The sequence below is a fragment of the Pipra filicauda genome, unplaced genomic scaffold, assembly GCF_003945595.2.
Source record: "Pipra filicauda isolate LSUMZ 115617 unplaced genomic scaffold, ASM394559v2 scaffold165_size2600900_pilon, whole genome shotgun sequence".
NCBI classification, from domain to species: domain Eukaryota; kingdom Metazoa; phylum Chordata; class Aves; order Passeriformes; family Pipridae; genus Pipra; species Pipra filicauda.
The window spans coordinates 216,136-237,839 of record NW_024104162.1 but is presented as its reverse complement, the minus strand read 5'-3'; the positions used below and the strand labels follow the sequence as shown (position 1 = coordinate 237,839).

The window sequence follows — 21,704 nt, the reverse complement described above, 5'->3', positions numbered from 1 at the left end:
TTAAGGTGCTCTGGTATGTACTGACCTGGTGTGGGGGGTGTTCTCCTTTTTCTTAAACTTTGGCCCTTCTTTTTCACAAATAGTTCACTTTGCTGGGCTTATCCACCGATTTTCGATTTCAGTGAGGAAAATAAAGGCTGTTGCTTTTTCCTATTACTGCTGTCACCTGACATAGGCAGAGACTTGCTGTCTTGTAATGAATGCAGCAAGACACTCTCCCTTTGGGAAAACAGGAAGGCCTCCTGTTTTCCCTGGTGTCTTCAGTTCCTCTGGGCTGTTACTGCAACAGCCCAACTAATTATCCATCACTTGGGCTGGGTGTGGAGTGCAAGGGCTAAAGACTGATCAAATATTCTGTGAATTTTCCCAGAAAAAGAATGCTAAAGAATGGTCAAATATGTTGTAAATATATATATATATATATATATATACACACCTATGTATATATTCTGAAACTATCAATCCACTATATATATGTATATATAAATACAAAACCCAAGTCTAATCATCTTCTGAAACAAAACTCTGCTTGTTGTCTAAATTGTATTTCAGACAAAATACTGCACTACTCATTCTTTCTCAGTGAAATAAATGATGCAAAACAGGTGTCATCTGCAGGAGTACACAATACTTAGATATACAAATATACTGAAGTTCAACAGTTCATGTCCTAAATGCATTCTGCAGCTGGCAGAAAAGAACTCCACATGTTTTAAATTAACTCTCTTGCAGAACCAAGATCCACTGAAAGACTAACCTTACCATTCCTTTTTAGCCACTGTTAAGACTTGAATATTTACTATGCATCAAAAATATAAACCTCTTTAAATATCCACACCTTTTGTTCACCTCAGCAAGCAGAAGGATCAAATTGTGCTTTGAATCTGGCTTCACTCTTAATCAAAATGCCACTGGCAAATGAAGCCTGAATACAAAATACTTAACAACTGTAGATATTTAACAAAAATGTTAATGAGCATTGGGGAAGACCAGATCCAGTCCAACCCATCTGAGAGCTGTTGGAAACAGGCAGCTTTTCACTGTTCTTGGGTCACAACTTTTCTTCCTCAGCTGGGGCATGTTATGACCCTTCCTTTGCACAAGGAATTTACCTGCAGCTGATACACCACCTGTGCATGGTAGTACTTCTGTCTTGCTAAAGACAACAGGTAAGCCAGGTAATCAATAACTACTGTAATTTTGGTGTACTTCAGTCTGTCAGATTTTCTTTCCTTTAATTATTTATGAAATTTTCCTCCCTCAAGGAAGAGGAAAATAAATACTGTTGCTAGCAAGAAAGTACTTTTAGAATGGAACCATTCAAAAAGCAAGGGAAGGGACTGACAGATGTTTATCTTCAGTGTTCTTCAAGAACCAACCCAGATCTAAAGTAAATTGTGGTTTTTTGTCTTGCAGCCCTGTCAGACCATTTAGAAGCACAAAAGAGAACAGCTCATGTTCATGTCCAGACCTGCTGTGGGCCACACCTTGTTGCCAACAGGTGGAGTATCAAATTCACTGGTGTTTTAGTAACTCGATACCATTACCAGTAACTTACTACAAAGAGAACAACATATACAAACACACACAGGCTTTTGTCTCAGGAGTTCATGTGTCTGTAGTATTAAACTAATTTTATGTTCAGAAAATCTGGCTGATTGACAAATCCTGAATTTTCTTTTTACATACTAACAAATAGCTGTCTTGGAAGGATTTTATAAGTGTTTACACTTCCACTTTGCAAATATACAGGATTTTTCTAGGACTGACAACCCTTCTGCACCAGCCCCACTGCTCTGTTGAGACTCACTCACACAGGAAATACAGAAGGGAAACTTCATTGACAAGGTTCTAGTGCTGTGTTAAAACACTTTCTTTTGAAATTCATACACTCTTACTACAGACAACCCTAACTATGGAAACAAAGCCGTTTCTTGTGATTTCAGGTTTTCTCAGGCACTCCACTGTTTCATAGCTAATCTAAGGACTAAGGAGCCCATGGTGTGACTGTAAGGACTGTCCAAAAGTGGAAGGCAACATGTGAAAAGTAAACTTATTAAGAGGCAACAAAAGTAGAGGACAGGACCCAAAACATAAATTATATGATGGAAAATGAATTAAAGATTGTGATAAATAATTGAGATTCGTGAAACAAATGGGTGATTACATCAAAATAAAACAAATGGATCGTAAAACTTAATTATCCCCCATAAAGAAATAAAACAGACCCTTACAAGGTCAAGGAGCCCTAAAACCTCCCTACTATCCTAAGAATAAAATATGGTAGAACTTTAAATCTTTAGGCGCCTGTTCGTCCAAGAATGCATGAATTATGACCGGTTGTAGAGATAACCATTTAGCTTTAGCTGTAAGAAAACCCATATATTAAATGCTTAGCAAAAACCTGTAAAATGTATATGTATATGATATAAGTAATATGCATGAAGTAGCTAAGATAAATCCCAAATGTACACTGTAGTGTGTGTGCAGATTTGGGAAATTTGTCCCCATTTCTGTCACCCAGCCAGCTGCTTGCTTTTACCATATAATAAACTCTTATTCAAAAACTTATAGAAACTCGAGACTTTGTTTATCACAAAGATTATGATATATAATAGTTTTGCTATATTCATTTTTACTTAAGTATATATGCATGTTTATCCACTAAGTTGTTGCTTACCTGGCGTAATTTTGACAATCCTTTGAGAATTGCTTGTTGTCTCTCTCTAACTACATCAGGATTTAGAAGAGGATCTCTAACGTGATCTGAGCTAAAAATCTGTCGTGGCATTTGGTAAGAATCTAGAAGTAAATGTACATCAAATCAGTTAACAATACCCTTTATTAATTTTAATTTTGAAGCAGTAAGTTTTCACAGTTTGTGAAAATCAGGTTTTGGTTGCTATCAAGATTATAATCACTGTTTTTAAGTTAAACAACACTTCGATTCCTAAAGCCCAATCTATATACAATAATGCCAGAGAAGTGCAATCATGCTTCATTAAAGGTAAACAGCCAAAAAAGAGAGATAAAATATTTTTTTGGTTGCTTTTTTGATTTTTTTTTTTAAAACATTTGTTGTGGCTGCTTTGTTGGGTTAATAGAGAGTATCATTTGGTTGCACAGCCTTTGTGTGCAGGGCTGTGACCCAGGTGGATTACTACAAAATTCTGTAAAAACAGACATAAAATTGGATAAAACTGTAGCACTGTAACATCTCTTCTACACAAATCTTATTTCAGTACCATGGAACTGTCGATACTGTGGGTCATGTGTTGAAGGTCTGGTCACTGGTGCCTCTGGATCGAGATAATACACTTCGTTAGTTCGGACGTACGGGATGAACTGGGCCGAGGGAGGCCTTCCAGCCTCGGGGACTGGAGCAGGGGGGGAGCTCCTCTGCTCGGCATCTGCCTTGATGCTTTTCTCTCTTCTGCTACTGTTGTTATGCACCAGGAAATTAGAAGCATGGATCTGTCTCTGTTGTACTTGGAGTAATCTGTTCTTAACCGCTGGAACAGGTGGTGATTCGGATCTGTATGAAACAACTGCAGTTAAGAAAAGCCCAAACAATACTTAAGTAATGTAATTAAATTTTCTCAACTAGCAGAGGCAAGGAATCCTCAGAGGACAGGACTTTTTGTTCATTTACTCTGCTTTTATAATTGCAGTCTGTCTGGTCATGTGTATTTTTAATAGTAGACAATTAGATACATCTAAAAAGTCAGGAAAGAAAAGCAAATGTATTTCACTATTAATGTATTAATTTTATTAATGCAGAATATTGACGTACCTTTCTTCATTCAAGTGATTCTTATAAAATTGTTCTTCCTAGGAGAAAGCAAAGTCAAAAGTAAAACCAAAAATCTCCACGTTTTTACATTAAAAGCTTTGATTTTTCAAAATGAGTTTGTTTTGAAATTCCAAAAGGACTATTTGACCTGGGTTCAGCAGAAAGGTATTTATCAAAGATTTGCATTAAAGAGACTTGCAGTGCCTATGAACTAAATTAAGCAGATTATAGGAAGATTTTCTTCCATTTTCTATGTCTTTGGCAGCTCTAAGCACTATCAAAAATACTATATAAATATTTCTATGTCCTTGGAAAGCTGCATTTATAAACTGAAAGGTTCAACCCAAGGCAATGATTATTAAAGGAGAGGTCCGGGTTTTTTCTATTTGAAGGTGTTAGAAACTGAGGTGTTTATGCATACAGAGAGTGAGCAAGGGGGGGAGAGACAGAAGGCATGATAGTATTTGATAGTATTTTCTTTAAACAATTTTTTTTTCCAGACACAAGCTATACTGATACATGCTTATTGCAAATGGAAAATGATTCCACTAAGAAGGATGCATTTCTGTGACAAGAGAGTACATCCTCAGTAATCCATATTCTCTGCAGAAGTAAACACTGTTTTCTGGAGCAGGTACTCCTATACCTCACCCACCACCACAACATAATGACTGCACACAAAAGAGCAGGTCAGTGCTGGCCTGCACTCTGCTTGCAATCAAGCTCCCCATTCACATAATGGATCAGTGGTAGTGAATAAATGAATCAACACTTTGGAGGACTGAAATAACAGTAAAATCTAATTCACAAGATTCAAATATATTCTTCTGCTCACGATGAACAAAATAGGGTTTTTAATACAAAGGACAGCAGCGGGCAGATTTCAGTGCTTCAGTTACAGAACTGAACTCCCACCCAGGTAAAACTGTGGAACAAGAGTCTCAAAAACTGTGGAACAAGAGTCTCACTGTTGTTAAAGCCCAAGCAGTTACCCACCTTCCTGACTCTGTGTCCCTTATTCCTCACAGCTATTTCTTCCCGAGGTGAGGGAGACCTGTCCAAACACCCCCCCTTCCTTGCCCAGAGGTGCCCGGGGGTGTTTCTTTCCATCAGCTGAAGCAGCTCCATTTGTCGCCTCACTTTGTTTTCTTCCCTTTGTTTTTGTAGTTGTTTAGGGTATCTTTCTGATGCTGGAATGTATCTTTTCCCAGGCTTGTTTATGTTCCAGTCAGGTCTTTTGCTGTATTTTTCTGAAGATTTAATTTGTCTTTCTTTTCTGGCATATTGGTCATATAGGTCACTGTAATTGCCACCAGTCTCTTTTCCTGATATTTTATTTTTATCTATATACTGCATTTCCTTCTGGTATTTTTTGCTGTTAGAGGTTTCTTTATATTCTATAGAAATATCAGGTGATTCGCAGTGCACAGTTCTTTCCTCAGCTGGCTCAGTGTATGCTGAAGTATTAAAGTAATCTAAAAAAAAATAAATTGTATTGTAACCCTAATCTATTCAAATTACTTGATTGACTTTTGTATGCATATCAATCTACGCTTATGATTTTATTCAAAAATGACTGTTACAGTTTTTTATAAAGCTTTTTTATTCTTTTTTTATGTGGAAGAAGATAGCACCATAGAAGCAAACCTAGTAAGGAAGGGGAAAACCCCTAAAGATTGGAGAACAAAATCAAGTCACTGTAAAAGAAAATTTATGTAAAATGAAACAACATTCTTTTAAAATGCAGAATTCTACTTCTGTCATGGTACCCAAAAGTAAAGAGCAAAACACAGCTTCTGTATAGTTTTCCAGCATGCCCATGGTTTGGTCATACACAGCACTACTGGGAATAATTAACTTTCCTAATCCTTGTTGTCCAATGGAAATGATTTGTTCTATTTTTAAATTATTAACAATCCAGCTTTTTTGTTTACTAAGAGGCATTCACAAAAACATTATTTAATTTGTAAACTGTCCAAATTCACAGTAAAATTTCTACCAGCACTGTCAAAACCAAAAATATTATGTTGGTGCTTTGGCAAGCAGGAATAAAATAAAGCTTGCACTTCCCAAGTGACAAGCTAATACAGTTCTACATACAAGGCATACATAAAATGACTGGAAGTTTCCACTGAATTTGCCCATTCACACCTCATCTAGAACATTTAAAAAATGCAGACTAAGTTTGAGCTGGGTTTTTTAACAATGTGATACAAAACCAAGAAGAGGAAGACTGGAATATGTTCTGTCTAGATGGACCTACAATTCTCCCTGGGTGTTTAGCAAGAATGTAAACATTTTCTAAACATTTGAATGTAAGCTCTCATTTTCTAATGAGATTTCTAGTTCCAGAATTATTGACAATGATTCCGCCAAGATATTCAAGGATACATTAGGAAAACCTCAGCCCTGCTCGATACCAAACCATATTACATAAACCTGGGAACATTCACACTGAAGAATACTACAAATACACGTTTAAATGCCTTAATAAATTTGGGCCTACGTGGCTTGTGACTCCAAGTCAACCCTGTATTCCAGACTGCGTGATTTGAATCTGTAACCGGTAAGTACCAACTATACAAATATATAATTTCTTTAGAAGAATAAAGTCATACACTCTAATATACCAACATGCCTATGTCTGTGCAAGTATTTCCTTCTAGTTTTATTCCATTCTGGCTCACAGTGGTGTCACAAATCTGCTGCCTCTGCCTTTGCTGAGGTACCTCAGAGCCATCGGTCGTACCTGTCTGTACAGCGGTGTCCTTCCGAGGAGAGACCTGCTGCTCACTGTGGCTCTGGACATCATCACAGAAATTGTTACTTTGATGTGAAATGCCAGAATGACAATTTTCACACTGTGTATCACCTAAAAAGTTGTAAGCAAAATTGTTCCATTTAGTGACATATGTTCAATTTAAACCGTGCTGTTGAGTTACCCGACTATGGTGGTGTTTCTTTATGAAACATTTCCTGACACTTACTCAAATACAATATTCACCACAGTAGTCTACATTTGTATTTGTTTGGAAGGTAAATAAATTGTAGTGAAACTTGATTTGTGAAGGAGCCATTTCTGACCCAAATGCAGACAGAGAAACAAACCCAAAAAAACCCCAACCCAGAAACAACTTGCTTTCAAACCCCAAAGAACAGGCAAACTGAGTAGGAGAAGGCTTGTACTTGCCACCACCAGGATTGTTCTGAACTCTGGAAATGTCATGTGCCTTCTGAGCCACGTCTGGAATGTGCTGTTCTTGTTTTAATCTCTGGGCTAATTCCTGAGCTTTCTCCATTGTCTGGTAGAGCTCTTTGGTTTTAAGAGTTGCGAGTTCCTTAAAAAAAAAAAAGGCAAATATGTGATCGTTTATTTTGAGAATAAAATTAATAGGATTATTTAATCCCCATGTAATCCTCGAGGTTTACATATATTGTTATTTTGGGAAAATATTTTTTTTTTCCCCAAAACTAAAAGTAGTTGAGTAAATGCAATATGTAACATATAATTTCTACGATTATTAAGGATAAATTCAGAACCTCTGCTGTACTATTGAAGGTTGTTCAATCCTAGCATAGAAAAGTGAGCATTTAGATCCTAAAAGTTATTTGGATATTTATTTCCTTTCTAATAAATTCATCTCTTTCTAGAAGCCATCTGATGTCAGCCGTTTGTGGCTTCCTGTATCATGTGGTTTAAGGAAATGAAAGAAGCCTAAATAATATTAATAAACTCACCTTCCTCCTACTTCCACAGGAGACAGTAAAAACTCCCTAACAAATGTGAGGGGGTTACAGTTTCCAGACTCAGTGGGTTCAACTGCAGGAGACAAGGCCAGGGAAAATCTCATTTCCAAACTGTTATTCCCATCTCATCCCCACTTCCTACTGCATTTGCAGGTGGAAAGAACAACAACTGGTGGTGTAACATGTTTTGAAGGAGCTGAGCAGTTACAGGCAAGGATGACCTTCCCTGTGTTTTACCAGTCCCTGGAATCAGGGATCCACATGTCTGCAGGTTTTGGAGCAGTGACACTATGGAATCTGCTGCTGTTCCAAACAGGAAACTAAGTGTAATAGCTGCTACTGTGGCAAAAGGAAGAATGAAACATCAGACGAAGCTTTTAACCTTCTACAGAGGTAAGAACATACACAAATGCAAAATTTGTACTTGCCAAAGGTCAGAAGGTGCTTTTGGTTTAACTTTTATATGAGAGCAGTATGTAAAGTTCAGCAATAGCTACAGAGGGGAAAGCTGTAGAACATGAATGACTTTTAAAATTACTTTTCCTGACTATATTCTAAGAAGTCTTTAATTCAGACTGAAAGCACATTCAGTCAGATGAACTTCATGGTATTGAAGTATCTTTAAAAGCATCGAGTTACCAATAACAATAATTGCATCACATACTCTGTGGTATTTTTTAATTTAAAATTTGCATTTTACAATGGATGTTTCTGCATTATTTAGAACTACATTTCCCTTTTTGCTAGTTCTTGTAATTTCTCTTCCTGAAAAGGCCCTTGTTCAGAAAAAGTAAGTTGCCTTATGCTTGTAAGGTGTCATAAGTTTATCAGTTGAGAAAACAGATTTTGATTTCAAATGTCTAAATTTCAGAGAGTTTTCATTTTCAAAATGATGAAGTGACACAATTTTGAAGGTGAGGAACAAGAACCATTTTCCTCAAAGCTCAGTCATACTATGGACTATCTGCACTAAAGATAATGCAAAACCCCACCTCCTTTTGTTTTTGTTTCAGCATTTCTTCTTCAAACTGTTTCTGCAGTTGTTCTTTTTCTCGTGCCAGGCGCAGTTCTTCCTGTTGTTCCTCCCATTTTCTCTTCTCTTCCTCCAGTTGTTTCTTCTTCCGTTTTTCTTCCACCTGGGCCATTATTGCTTTCTAGCAGCACCAGAAAAAAAAGGAAAAATACCATGTTGAGGCATTATAAGCTATTTATTCATATACTTTCATATATGTGATAATAATTGGATTTGGACAAATGACAAAAAGAAAAATCAAGATGATTTATTTCAAACACTTTTGGCTTTGTTTTTGGAAAACCACCAGCCCCACTGAGCATTTTGCAATACTGAGATACAAAAAGGAGCTTTTAATGTTTTAGAAAACACTTTTATTTTTCTTGTAGAGAAACGAAGGTCTGATTTTTACCTTATGTATGTACTGTCAGCCAGGAGTTTGATCTAGCAGAGTAACAGTTTGACCAGAACAGTCTTAAATTTATAACTGAGACTTCTTTACATGGTGTTAGAGACACCACCATGGAGATATACATTCAGTTAGAGAGCCACAGAGGTTATGTAAATGTCAGTAAAGTGCATAAAAAGCTAAAGCTTCATGGAGTGGGAATCTGTAAATATTAGTCCTCCCCACAACAGTGGAGACCAGGAAAATGCACACAAACCTACTGGAGCTCTAAAGACTGAACTGTACATTTTTGGAGGCAAGAATTCAGTTATAGAAAGGCAGTCATCTCTTACAAATATTGAAAGGACACTGTAGAGTCTGACTGAAATACTGCAAACAACTGTACATGCAATCTAAAGCATAAAAGTCAAGTGCCTGCCTGGATTCTGGTATTAAATCTCATGCTTTATTCACGAGACTTTACCTTTTATCCTTCCTTCTTATTAAAATAGTGTTAGACTTTAAAACAAAAGTCTACCTGATGTTCTAACTGTTTCTGCCGCCTCCTGTCTCTCTCTTCAATCTGTGCAGGGTCCAGGAGAGCCGTCATTGAACGGAGGAAACTAAGAACAAAGGAACATGTAAATGTTTTTAATCATTGGAAAATAACCCTAAAGCCTTTCTTTGTTAGAATCAGTTAGATTTCATTTTCATATTGAGGTTATCCCATTGTATTAATTCATAATTATGGAATTCATTTTACTAAGGAATAAAGTAAGGTTATTTGCAGTAAATGTTATTAATGAACAATGGAAGCACTTGAGTCTTTCACTAGTGAAACAACAAGTATTTCTGAAGAAAGCAAAAGCCAAATGAGTAAGATCCAAAGATCAGATTTAAAGAATTTTTGTTTTGTTTTTTAAATTTCTGAGGTGGTATCAGAAATGTACTGGCTGGGAAGATGATTATCCTTACACAGCTCACTCACCTGACTTTCTGATTCTGTTCCAAAGCACCATTTTTAGCAGCTTTTTCTGCATTTCCCACCTTTAAGGGCATGAGATTATTGCCTAAAGCTGCAGGTGAAAAAGGGTGAATAAAAGCAGTCAGCTCCTTAGGGTCAGGTGACAGGCAAAGACTTTCAGGCTGCTTTTTGTGCATTCCATTTAGGGGGTGTTGTGCATTAGCATTAAGGTGGTTCTTAAAAGAATCAAAATGCATTGCCCATCTGTCATGCTCTTCTGCCTAAATAAATATCAAGCAACAAAAAAAAGGAAAAGCACTCAATCACACTGTTTCTGTAAAGTGTGCTTCACAAAACAGACAATACACATTTTGTACAACAGGAACATTAGAAAAGCTCTGTTAGGGAGCTACAATACAGACAGCAGTTAATTCCTTAAATGGGAAAACAAGTCTGTCTGTTGCTTAAAATGCAAGTCTGATCAGGAATTATCCTGCTGATCCATATTTGGTCAGCAAAAACATCACTACTACATTTTCAGAAAAAAAACTAACATCAAGATTTATAGAGTGAAAAAGTGTTGAAAAATAAAAAAGTAAAATAACATAAGGTCAGGCTTTTTGGTAGTGTTTTTTCAATTTATAGTACTATTCTGTCCCATGATTTTTCTAACAGGACTGGGCACTGCTTGTTAGAGAAGCCAGTACTGGCCCTGCCTCGCTCTCTTCCTGTTGTGTCATTATTCCTTCTCTACTAACAAGAGCAAGTGGCTTCTTTTAAACTGTCCTCCATTTACACCCTCCATTTTAATTCTGGACAGTAGCAGAATCAATGTGCTTTGGGCAGAGATATTAATCTCCAGCTTCCAATTTTCAGCTAAACGTGCCTATTATAAAATAAGCCTGCCTTCAAAAACCTCTTCCACCCCCAGCAGCCACTAGTGCCATCCCAGCAAAGTACCTAAAACTTCTGAAGAGGTGACACACTGGGTGTAAATCTCTCTTCTGTACTACCCAGGCTTATCTTTTTGGCTCAGTGTTGGCAATTGGGACATTCCAGTATATCACTAATAAAAGATTTTTACCCAAGGGGCTGTTGTTTTGCTACTGAGAAGGTTTTCACTTCTGAATGTAAGAACTGTTTCCCTAGAGGGACTGGACAATGACTACCTAAAACTTGCATTCTGCAAGAAAATACCTAAAATTATGTAATCTGATATAGTTTCTGGGAGTCCTTTCTTTAAACAAATTTCCCTTGTGTTAGCTAAGTTTAACACCTCTTTTAAAAGAAGCATGAAAATCATAGTCCAAATAATAAAAATCCAAGTTACTCTTCCTCCTGTCCCTTTGAACACTCTGTGATATAGAAGAAGATCAGACAGTTGAAAAATCGACTTTATTCTTTTGAGGGTCTGTGCTGCAATATGCAAAAGAGTTCAGAGTATAAGACAGCACCTGAAAAAACAGGTGTTGAAGCAAAGGAGGTTAAGTGCCCATTAACCTCCTTTCAGACAGAGGCTGGGAGTGAAAGTACTGGGGAGTTACTCACTGGTAACTGCACCCTCCTCCCACAGCCCAGCTATCCATTAAAAACAAGGCACTAATGAAGGAACCCTTCACAGCTGTGTTCCCTTCACAGCTGCAAAACTCAGTTTACAAAGGAAACCTGATCCCTTCAACAACTAAGAGGAGGACAAGACTCGTGTTGCCTGTAGGTAGGTACACAACCCACCTAGGCACCAAGGGGTTCTTTGGGAGGGTGGGTAGGAAACTTCTATTCTAGTATTACAAGCTGTGGCATTAAAATGATGAATTGCTGTTTAGGAATGGTATAACTGCTGTAAAATGCTTCAGTTGGGAGTAAAAACTGTAGCCTTGTAATCCAGAAGGCCACAGGCTGTGAAAATTCACATCCATCAAGTTTTGGTAACCAGGCTTCTTGTTCACTAATAATACAAAACATCTCATGATGTGAAGACAGCTCATGTATGGTGAAAGATAAAATCCTGGAGTTAAAGCTGTGGACAGTAATTTGGGATTCTAGCAGCAGTACAGTCTCACTGCATGTTTTTTTATTTCAAAAAAAAAAGTTTCTGGAAAAGTGTGTCAGTATGGGGCTGTATAAGAATGCAGAGCATTCCACTGATCTTAAAAAAAATCCATAAAGATAGTAACAGATAAAGGAAAGAAGTCAGCTTCCATATAAAGAAACTCCAGGGGTATTGACCCCATTGGCCACTATGGACAGTATTAAAAGTCTCTTCAGGTATTCCACCTGCAAAGCAATTACCTTGCCCACACTTTCCTTCTAGATCCAGTATTGGAGACCTACAGTCAACAGCCTGGAAAAACCAAAGTGTAAACAAGGTAAGGCTATTTTCTTCAGTAATTTCTGGAGAAATGTTTTTTAACTTTTTTAAGGTTTCATGAGAGTGTATGTGTATTAAAATAATATTTCTAGAAACAGGATTTAAACAGCTGTGTGACACACTGCACTTGTCTATAACTTTCCTCCTGTTTTCTCATCTCTTGTAACCTATACAAAATTTCTTTTTATATAGCCACTGTCTCTACACCACCTTCCAAACTCTAGTGCTTTTACATGTGGTGGGAAAGAAAAAAAAAAAAGAAAGCAATATCCCTGTGTTAATCTCTGCAGCAAGCACTGTAACACCACACCAGACACAGTCTGTTCTCTGCCACCGAAATACTGGAACAGCTACAGGCTGAATGTTCAGTAAGTCCATCCTTACAGTGAAAACATGGACATGCTGCAGATAATGATGCCTTTGTTGCCACTTCACTAGGTCTGTGATTTCATCTTTTATTTCTTAGAACAAACATGTAGAGAAAAACCTCTCTTATTCAAAAAAGTCCCTCTAAACCACAGATACCTTTGATAAATTAAGTTTTTCTTCTATTTTTCGTAGTTTAGCTTCTTCCTTCTGTTTGTCCAACTCTTCAAGCCACTTCTTCTGTTGCTCATGCTTCAAAGCACTGAAAGGTCGTTCCTGTGGCACAGCTTCCTGAAATCAGATAAGTGCTAGTCCCTTGTACAAAAAATTCAGTACCTTGTCTAGCCATGTAATAAAGACTTGGCTTTCAGTTAGTAAGCATAAGTGGGCTTTTCTCTAGCTCAGAAAAAGTAAGTTTGTAACTGCAGAAAGTATCTGACTGCTGTTAGAAAGATGCTAAATAAGCCAAACTTTGAACATTACTCTAACTTGAACCATCAGCTTGTCACTCTAGAAAACCTTACTTATATGTATTGTGAATAAAAATCCCTCCCTTCTTCCTATGGTTCACTGCTCAGTCTGTGTTCCAGGTAGTTTCAGCATCACAATCTAATTAGCAGTAATCTGTCTCAAGTAAATTACTTAACATCTTCATTCTTCTGTTTCTGCTTCTTAAGATGTCTATTATTTAACAAACTCCACTGGCACTGAGAACTTCCAGTGCCATCTGAAAAAACCCACTTTCAATCACTGCCTACTAGCCACAACCCAAAACCTACTTTTTGAACCTTCTGCCATCAATATTTTTTATTTTTGATAGGTTCCCACTTCTCTATTTTTTCAACAGATACTTAAAAAGTAACTAATACTTCATGTCACACCTCTAGTACTGTTCTCCACATCAGCCTTGAAAATGCTCAGTCTTCAAAACATCAATATTTTGATAAACATTCATTTAGACACAATTATTTAGAGAGAGCAGAAAGATCTAATGAATTCTTCTGGTTTAAAAGAACTACTGGAGACAAACATTTGTTGTCCATAAATAAGTAAAAAAAAACCCTCCATGCAATTTAAGATCTTACCCTGAAAACAAATGCTGTGCAACTGCCAGCTGGAAAGTCAGAAGAACTGAAATCAGAAGACTGCCCAGCTGGAGCTCTTGAAACATTCAGTGGAACTTCATCAGCCTCTGTGGCTAAAGCAGCTGTACAGGCACAGTTTTCCTCAGTGGCACTGACTGAGTCAGCTGGAAACACTGTCTACAAAGAAAATGATCATTTTTAAGACTTTAGTTAGCTTACCTGTTTGGTTTATATTAAATAGCCTTTAACATACAATAGACAAGTAAATTATACTCCTAGAAGCTGCTATTCATTAAAACTTCAGCCAAAACTTGTAACTAAGCCTCTCATATCCAGTACTTCTTAATTAATTTCTTAATGTTGATTGAAACTAATTATGTGGCAGTTGTAACTTTGCTAAGAATGCTGAATATGCCACAAAAAAAAGGGCAGTTTGCTTTTGCTGTAATAACTGACAGCAGATACAGCCCTAACTTCTGTTTAACAGCAATCAGTTTTACTGGAGAAGTTTCATCTGAGTATATTATATTTATCTAACACTGTTTTCAGAGTGACAGCTGACTTTTTAAAAGGCAGAAGAAAAGTCCTGTTGCTGTGCTCATTATTATGTAAACAATCAAACTTACGTGAGAGCTCAAATGAACAATGTAAATAATTATGTAGCCAGGGATTACATTTGAGACTATTCCTCAAAACAGAACTAGAAAACATTTATATTTTTAGTCAGGAATCAAAATAGAAGGACGGGAAGGAGTTGTTCATGCTACAGATATCTTAAGTTGCAAAGCTACAAACTGGAGCTACAGGTAAGTATGGAACAGGGAGCTGCAGCTTTTCATGCCAGGAAAGAGCTTAAAGTCACCACTGATATTGGATTCTACTGGATTTGTACAGAAAAGAAAACCTTGTATGAATTAGAAGTTAAATTGTTCTGCAGCAATGGAAACTGTGCTCTTCTGTGTTTATGGACAGCCTTACCTGATCTGGGTCAGCTGTTTCCACTTTTTCTTTATGGGTTTTATTATTGCCAGGTTCTGCCCAGAAATATTCTCCCTCCATTTCTTTCAGTTTCTTCTTCAGTGCTACCTGTTCATCTTAGAAAAAACCCAAAACCTCCAATAAGAGTTCCTAATACAAACATTTAGCAGTTAAAAAAAAAAAAGGCATCAATGCATGTCTACCCTGCTATTTTGACTGTAAAAGGGACTACAAGAGTTGTCACCATTGTCTGACCAACCAGTGCCAAACATGACTTTGCTCTTAAGAGTGGCAGCTGAGACTGCCCAGAGATGCAGAGGTGACTGGGGAGTCCCTCTAGAAGAAGGAAACACCAGAGGCTTAACTATTTCCCAGCGAAAGAGGGAAAACTAACCAAGCATATAAATTCTCTCAATTTTATTCTACCAGTCTCGGACTACTAAAACATTATTAAAACCAGTGGAGCTATACATGGAAGCTACTGACAAATGCATTATTAAACCCTGAAACCGAATGGCCTAAATCCCAGCTGAAAACAAAACACAGCACTCCATGTGAATCATAAAAAGTTTAGTTTTAAACATGTTAAGTATATTTAGTTTTCTACAGAGATTCTCCTTGCCTGGTGAGGGGGCAGGAGTGCAAACTGTTTCAAAATTGCAATTTGATACATTCAGTCCTGCTTGTAGATTAGGCTGACACTTGTCCCATTAAAATCAAAGTGAATGTGTTGATGATAATGGCTATCAACTGCTGTCAGAATGTGACAAAACCACGGGGAAGTAGCTCCTAAAATATGAAGTATAACAATGCATTTGTTTGAGATAATGTTTAATTGGTAAAGATGCATTTTTTCCAGAATTTATTGATAATCTTTGCATAAAATTTGGAAATTCAAGACTCTTAATCTGTCTTGGAGACTAATGAAATTATGTACTTTTCAATTTGTAGCAGATGCACTGATTATAAGTAAATTTAAAAGAGCATTAGGAATACCATTGCCATCCTGAGTGTAATAAAAACTGATCAAAAATATATTCTATACATCATAAATACCTAATTCCTTCTTCCACTGGATCTTTTTAAATTCCAGTAAGGCTTTCTCCCCTTCTCTTTCACCCAAGGTACTAAATATGTCAGCAGGTTTCCACGAATCCTTTCTAGAAAAAAGGAGGGAGCAATAAAAGAATTTTACCTAGAAAGCTAATCTGTTAATTTTAAAGGTAACTTTCAAATTTACAAACAATCTTAATGTTATTAAGAATCTTAATACAAGTCTTTACTGGGGACACAATTTTTGTAGATAATAACACAAATCTACCTACATAACTTTCTGTCCTGGCTGTGGATGTGCTTCTTGTTTCCTGCTCGAATCACAGTTCCCTTCATCTGGAACTGATGAAGCTTCACAATCTTTCTGGAGTGATGCTACAATGTTTTCCTCTGATGCCTCATTAGTAGCTGTGGACAACATAAATATATAAAAATAAATATACTTATGACCACTAAACTTTCTTCAGCACTGAGAAAATACTTCGAGAACAGCAGAAAATTGCAAACTCCACTCTATTAAACAATAGTGTTTTCAGCCCTGCTCATATAGTTAAGACACGTAAGTTAGAACTTCACAGGGTATTTTTAGAATGCCAGACTTTCAGTAAATGCTTATTCTTGGCTAAAGGCTCAGACTTTGGGACTCGACTTAATTGCAGTGTCTTATTCTTGGTGGCAAAGAGCTGACCCTCTCCACAGACCCACCAACAGGAGTAAGGGTGCAATGCAGGAAGAAACACAACAGTTCTTATGCTTCTGAGTAGAAGAATTGGGGAGGAAAAAACCAACTCCTCGACCGTAATATTTACAGTTAAGCAAAAAGATACATGTACATCTTTGGGCCAGAGGAAAATGGCAGCACTGCTCTTGAGACATTGCAAGACCTGAACTCTGCACAAACCAGAAGGGCCTGTCTCTGAGGCAGTGATACAGTGCAATTCTTTGTTTTTTACCCCAGTGTAAAATTTGCATGAAATATTGCCAAAACTGCTTGCTGGTTTGCTTTATGAGGTACTGGAATACTATCAAACAATCCCTAGTTTTTACTGTTAAAATTATCAAATGCTTGGTTCCCAACAGTAACAGAAAATTTCACATCCATAACAGCAAACAGTATTTTGTCCAAGACCATTGAATATAATAGTAACATCTCTACAGCATGCAAATAAATTATCAACTCTGAGTTAAGCTTTTGCATTTTGCTCTGTTTCCATGAAATGAACTTATTCAACAGCTGGTATCTTACCCATTTCCTCTTGCTTTTCATTATGAGTCTCAGAGATGCTTCTAGTTCCTTCTTTAACAATCATCAGAATCTGTTGGAGCTGTTCTTGTGTTAAACACACCAAACTTGTCAAGTCTTCACCTGATACAGATGGGGTTTGAGGTTTCTGTTTAGCTTTTTTAACAACACTAGGATCCTCTGAATCAGGATATCTGTTTGTGCCATCTCTTTGGAAAATCAAAGAGGGACCTTTAGTTGTGGCTTCATGTGACGAGTGTTTAGCAACTTGCAGTTTTTCACCTTTTGTCATTGATAAGCTTGATTCACTCCTTGGTTTTGCTACATTTTCCTGCTTGATACAAGCATTTTGTGTTGGCCTCAGGACATGCCCAGCGTGCCTTGTTCTCAATGCCTGTTTAGGTGCTCTGGCTTTATTCCCCATCTGTTAAAGCAAAAAGATGTCCCCATATATTAAATAAAGAAATAAAATTGTATTTGTAACAAATGAAAACAAGATCGAAGCAACAAGTACAATAAGTGTCATTTTTCTTCCTTGGTGACACTTGTAATTATTTCCTATGTATTAGGGCCTTTTTCTGCTTTCTGTCCTTCCCTAACCCACTGCACTCCAGTTTACTCAGAGACAACCTATATGACCAAACTGGAACTTAAACACACTTCTGATCCCTATTTTATCAGAATTCCTTTAAGGTCTCTGAAAGTTCTGATTTATATGATTCCCTGTGCTGCTTTAACTACTTGGCCAAGTAAAATAAAGCATTTTTCAAAGGTAAAAATAGTCACAGAACTTTGAATTCATCCTTTTTAACTGCTATTGTAAACCTGAGAAATCACAGAATATCTCAAGTTATAAGGGACCCATAAGTACAAATTTCTCTTTCATAAATATAATTGATTACATGTATTTAGGTAGTTGAAATGAATTCTCAAATTTCTCTATTAATGAACTAAATAGTTAATCTATGTATTCTAATAATTTTTCCACTTACCTTCATTGCAGGCTTTGATTTGTCTTTTGGGAAACAAACACAAACATATGAAAGAAGTATTTAATGGCAACTTCCTCCTGAAAAACAAGCTTGAGAAATCAGTAAACTGGTATATTCATCTGGGTTTTGTAGGTCAGGGGAAAATACTTTGCCTGTAACATCTGCCCTGATTATTTTACTTTTTTTACTTATTTCAGTATACACACTTTAAAAGCATGTTGGAAAAAAAAATATTAGATATATTCCAGTAACTATTTCCAGTTTTATACAGATCTAATAAAATTATTGTGCCAGTCTGGCCCTCCCCTGTTATTCATTATTCCTCAGAGCCCTGTGGTAATGGCTTTATCTCTGGTTACATGATGTTATGTCTCTACTGCTGAGATGCCATCCATTATTGCTCCCCACATCTATGCCCTGAAACACTCTTAAGTCTTTTAACCCAAATCCTAGAGGATGTATAGAGGTGCAGTGGTCTCAAAAATAATAGTAAGTACCATGTTCAGTATAATACTTAGGAATAAAGAATATCATAATAGAGGGAAAGTGGTACTTGAGAAATCCAGCACATATAGCTAATGCAAAGGGAGAGAAAGTAGTAGAGATACTATTTTACTGGGACACATCTATTGGAAATAAGGCTTCTTCAGCAGCATAATGCAGTTACTGCTCTGGCAGTGGCTGCTGATCATTTCGCACTGGTAGCACCTGTACCTTTTTTTGGCATTAACAACTGAAGACACTGGAGAACTGTTGTTAAAGTCTGCAAAACGGCACTATTAATGGCTTCCAAGCTACATGACCATTTTAAAATTTGGGAGTATGCTGAACTGTTGTCCTGCAGGAACAGGCACTTAATCCTGAACCACCTCGGTAACGTTTCAGTAGTAAAGGTGTTCTGTGGCCGTTTTCATCTCTGGGTTCTCAAGCATTCAACCCTCATCTGAGTAGGTAAAAGTCACTTTTTGACTTCTTTCTGGCTATTCAGAAATTAAATTAAGTGTGATTCCGTGTGCTATTCAAACCCAACTTCTCTGTAAAAAGGAGAAACACAAATAGGGTCTTTTCCCATCACAGTGGGGAGATGCATAATGTGGAACTCGAAAGTCCTGCTTATGTGTTATTTTCTTTGATTTTTTTTTCTGTGTAAGAGAGAAGCATCTGTCTCCAGCAGCAGCTTAAGCTACTGCAGAATAATCCTGCTTTAGTCCCTAAGACTGTGAGCAGTGTCTGTCAGTGCAGAAAACCGAAATTCAGAACTAATACAATCTGACGCAATTTTTGACATCACTCTGCTCAAGCAAGTGCTGTTTATATCAGTGCATAACCAAGTTAATTTGTGGAGAAGAGTGCTTGTTCAAGGCTAGTTCACAGTCCAAGGTAATGCTTTATCTTGGAGCACTCTGGAACACGCACTGGCCCTATGCAGCCAATGCTGCTGCTGCTGGTTGTAAAGAGCAAAAGCTGTAGCATTGCTGTTTCAGAGGTATTGCAGGGTTTATTACCAGTACACTGATGTTCCTTCCTCACTCAAAACACCACATAAAGCCTCATTAAACAGCTGTCTGGTAAATGCAGAAAATGAAATATAATTTAAAGGGCATTAAATGGAGAATTTCTGTATCCTGACGATGTAGAACAGCTACAGAAAGTAGCTGTAAAGCAGCAAATGTATGTCTGACAAATCACAAAAATAGAATTTATTAACATTTAATCATGAACATATACTGGAAAAGTCTATTTCAGATAGTAGTAATAAGATTTGGCCTAAATAAACTGTTTATTGAAAATTAAAAATGTCAGCTGCCAAATACTGAAGCTGCTTTCAAGTAAAAGATGACTGTAATGATGTAATTCTGTGTAAATTAAGCAGAGAGTTATTAGGCCTCTTTTTTCCCTGGTAAGTAATGTGATATAAAGTTAAAAAAATTATCCAATTATGCCAGTTGATACACAATAGCACTTTTATGAATAGAAGCAAGCCTACTGGCCACCTGTTCACAATGGACAAACTATTCAGAACTTCACTATCAACCTACTGTTCAGAATCAAGGTCCTGAGTAAAAAAGACTTGTAAATAATAATGCACAAACATTCTTCCTGATCTGAAAAATATTTCAATAAAGCTGCACTTTGTGTTGCTTGGATCTTAGGTTTAACTTCAAGAAGCTTTAAAGATTACTTGAGATAAATGATTAAAAAAATACCAGAAGCAGCTAAAATTAGCCTAGGCTTTCCATCCAGTACTTCAGTTTCAAGCTTCAGTCCATCACTGCAAAATGAAAGAGAGAATGGAATCTGAAATATTAAATAATCTGATAATGTAAGATCATTACATTAATAACAAGGACAATCGGACTTCATTACAAGCCAGTATTTACTGCTGGTCCAGATGGTCTTTCACACCTTTGAATGTTTCACAGCTTTGAATGTTTTCAGAAGTTACTTAATACAAAGAAATCAACGTGTCTTGAAGAGAGTATATTTTTACTGAAAAAACTGGATTTGGTGTTGCAAAGGTTGATGCTGAAGGTGCCACTCACATATATATATATAAATATATATATATATATATAAATATAGTTATACAGAGCAATACGCCTGCCTCAAGAATTTCGTCATCCTACAATATAAACTGTGTGCTACAAAGACTCAACAAGTCTCCCACAACGCCAGCACCGACCACAAAGAGGGGCTGTGTTCTGGTAACAGCCCTTCATTGTGCTTCCATGCACAACAATCCACCTTTCCAAATGGAACAAGCTTTATTAGAAGGGTTTATTAAAAGACAAAAGCGTGGCAGTGCTTAGGCAAAGTACACAAACACTCATTTTTCTTCCGTGCGTTGAGAAACCCTACTCTGAAGATCAGTGTTCAAAATAACACTTATCTTCAAGCTTTCATTAAAAAAAAAAAAAAAATAATTAAAAAAAAACAATCCAGCGAGCACGGAACTTTCTCGGGAGCCCGGAGCGGGGTGACCGGAGCCGCTCCCCCGCAGCCGAGCCCGTCCCCGCTCTGTGCCGCGCCCCCCTCGCACCGCCGAGCCGCGTGTCCCCAGTGTCCCGTCCCCGATGTCCCGTCCCCCTCCACCGCTTCCCAGACCCCTTCCCGAGGCCCTCCCGTGGGACGGGCCGTCAGTCCCGGCTCTGTCCCGCTCCCGGTGCCCCGGCCACGCGGCACCGCCGCGCTGCGCTCCGCGGGGGCGGCCGGGCGAGCAGCGCTGGGGCCGTCCCTGCCCGGGCACCGGGAGCGCCTCCCGCCGCCAGCCCAGCCCAGCCCCGCTCCCTCCTTACCCCAGGTTCATGGCTGTGCCCGGCGGCCGCGGAGCCGCGCGGAGATCCGCGCATCGCCCGCCCCGTCTCCGTCTCCGCGATCCGCGGCCGCGGCCCCGCTGAAGGAGCCGGGCGGCGATTGGGCTTCCCGAGGGCGGGATTTGCCAATGGGCTCCTGGAGCACTGCGGGGCGGCCGGGCCGGGAGCGCTGGGGGATGGAGTCCCGCACCCCTCCCGCGACTGGGAGCGCCCCGGGGATGGAGCTTCGCGCCCTCCTCCCGGGGGATGGAGTCCAGCACATCCCTCGCGGCCGGGAATCCCGGGGGATGGAGCCCCGCACATCCCCCGCCGGGAGTCCCGAGGGATGATGTCCCGCACACCCCCCGCCTCCGGCCCCGCCGGGGGTGCGCAGCAGTCGCCGGGCGATTATCCCCGGGCTC

The 21,704-nt window shown here is 38.3% G+C and overlaps 1 protein-coding gene across 3 annotated transcripts in view; it reads right to left on the bottom strand.

Annotated features, from left to right (window-relative positions):
• CCDC66 (coiled-coil domain containing 66) overlaps positions 1 to 21,704 on the bottom strand; it is a 24,026-nt gene extending 2,322 nt beyond the window's left edge. For 2 of the 3 annotated variants that reach the window (XM_027728163.2, XM_027728156.2), the window contains exons 1-18: positions 21,286 to 21,704; positions 20,197 to 20,261; positions 17,990 to 18,012; positions 17,001 to 17,421; positions 16,027 to 16,162; positions 15,758 to 15,861; positions 14,702 to 14,817; positions 13,724 to 13,900; positions 12,798 to 12,929; positions 9,929 to 10,185; positions 9,479 to 9,563; positions 8,533 to 8,694; positions 6,984 to 7,131; positions 6,543 to 6,665; positions 4,790 to 5,268; positions 3,794 to 3,831; positions 3,246 to 3,535; positions 2,681 to 2,802 (exon numbers count right to left, since the gene is read on the bottom strand). In XM_027728163.2, the coding sequence (XP_027583964.2) occupies positions 2,681 to 2,802; positions 3,246 to 3,535; positions 3,794 to 3,831; positions 4,790 to 5,268; positions 6,543 to 6,665; positions 6,984 to 7,131; positions 8,533 to 8,694; positions 9,479 to 9,563; positions 9,929 to 10,185; positions 12,798 to 12,929; positions 13,724 to 13,900; positions 14,702 to 14,817; positions 15,758 to 15,861; positions 16,027 to 16,162; positions 17,001 to 17,421; positions 17,990 to 18,012; positions 20,197 to 20,261; positions 21,286 to 21,296 (2,889 nt within the window). In that variant the 5' untranslated portion in view covers positions 21,297 to 21,704. Of the gene's footprint in view, positions 1 to 2,680; positions 2,803 to 3,245; positions 3,536 to 3,793; positions 3,832 to 4,789; positions 5,269 to 6,542; positions 6,666 to 6,983; positions 7,132 to 8,532; positions 8,695 to 9,478; positions 9,564 to 9,928; positions 10,186 to 12,797; positions 12,930 to 13,723; positions 13,901 to 14,701; positions 14,818 to 15,757; positions 15,862 to 16,026; positions 16,163 to 17,000; positions 17,422 to 17,989; positions 18,067 to 20,196; positions 20,761 to 21,285 lie in introns of those variants that run through there. The other variant, XM_027728178.2, reaches the window with a different exon arrangement.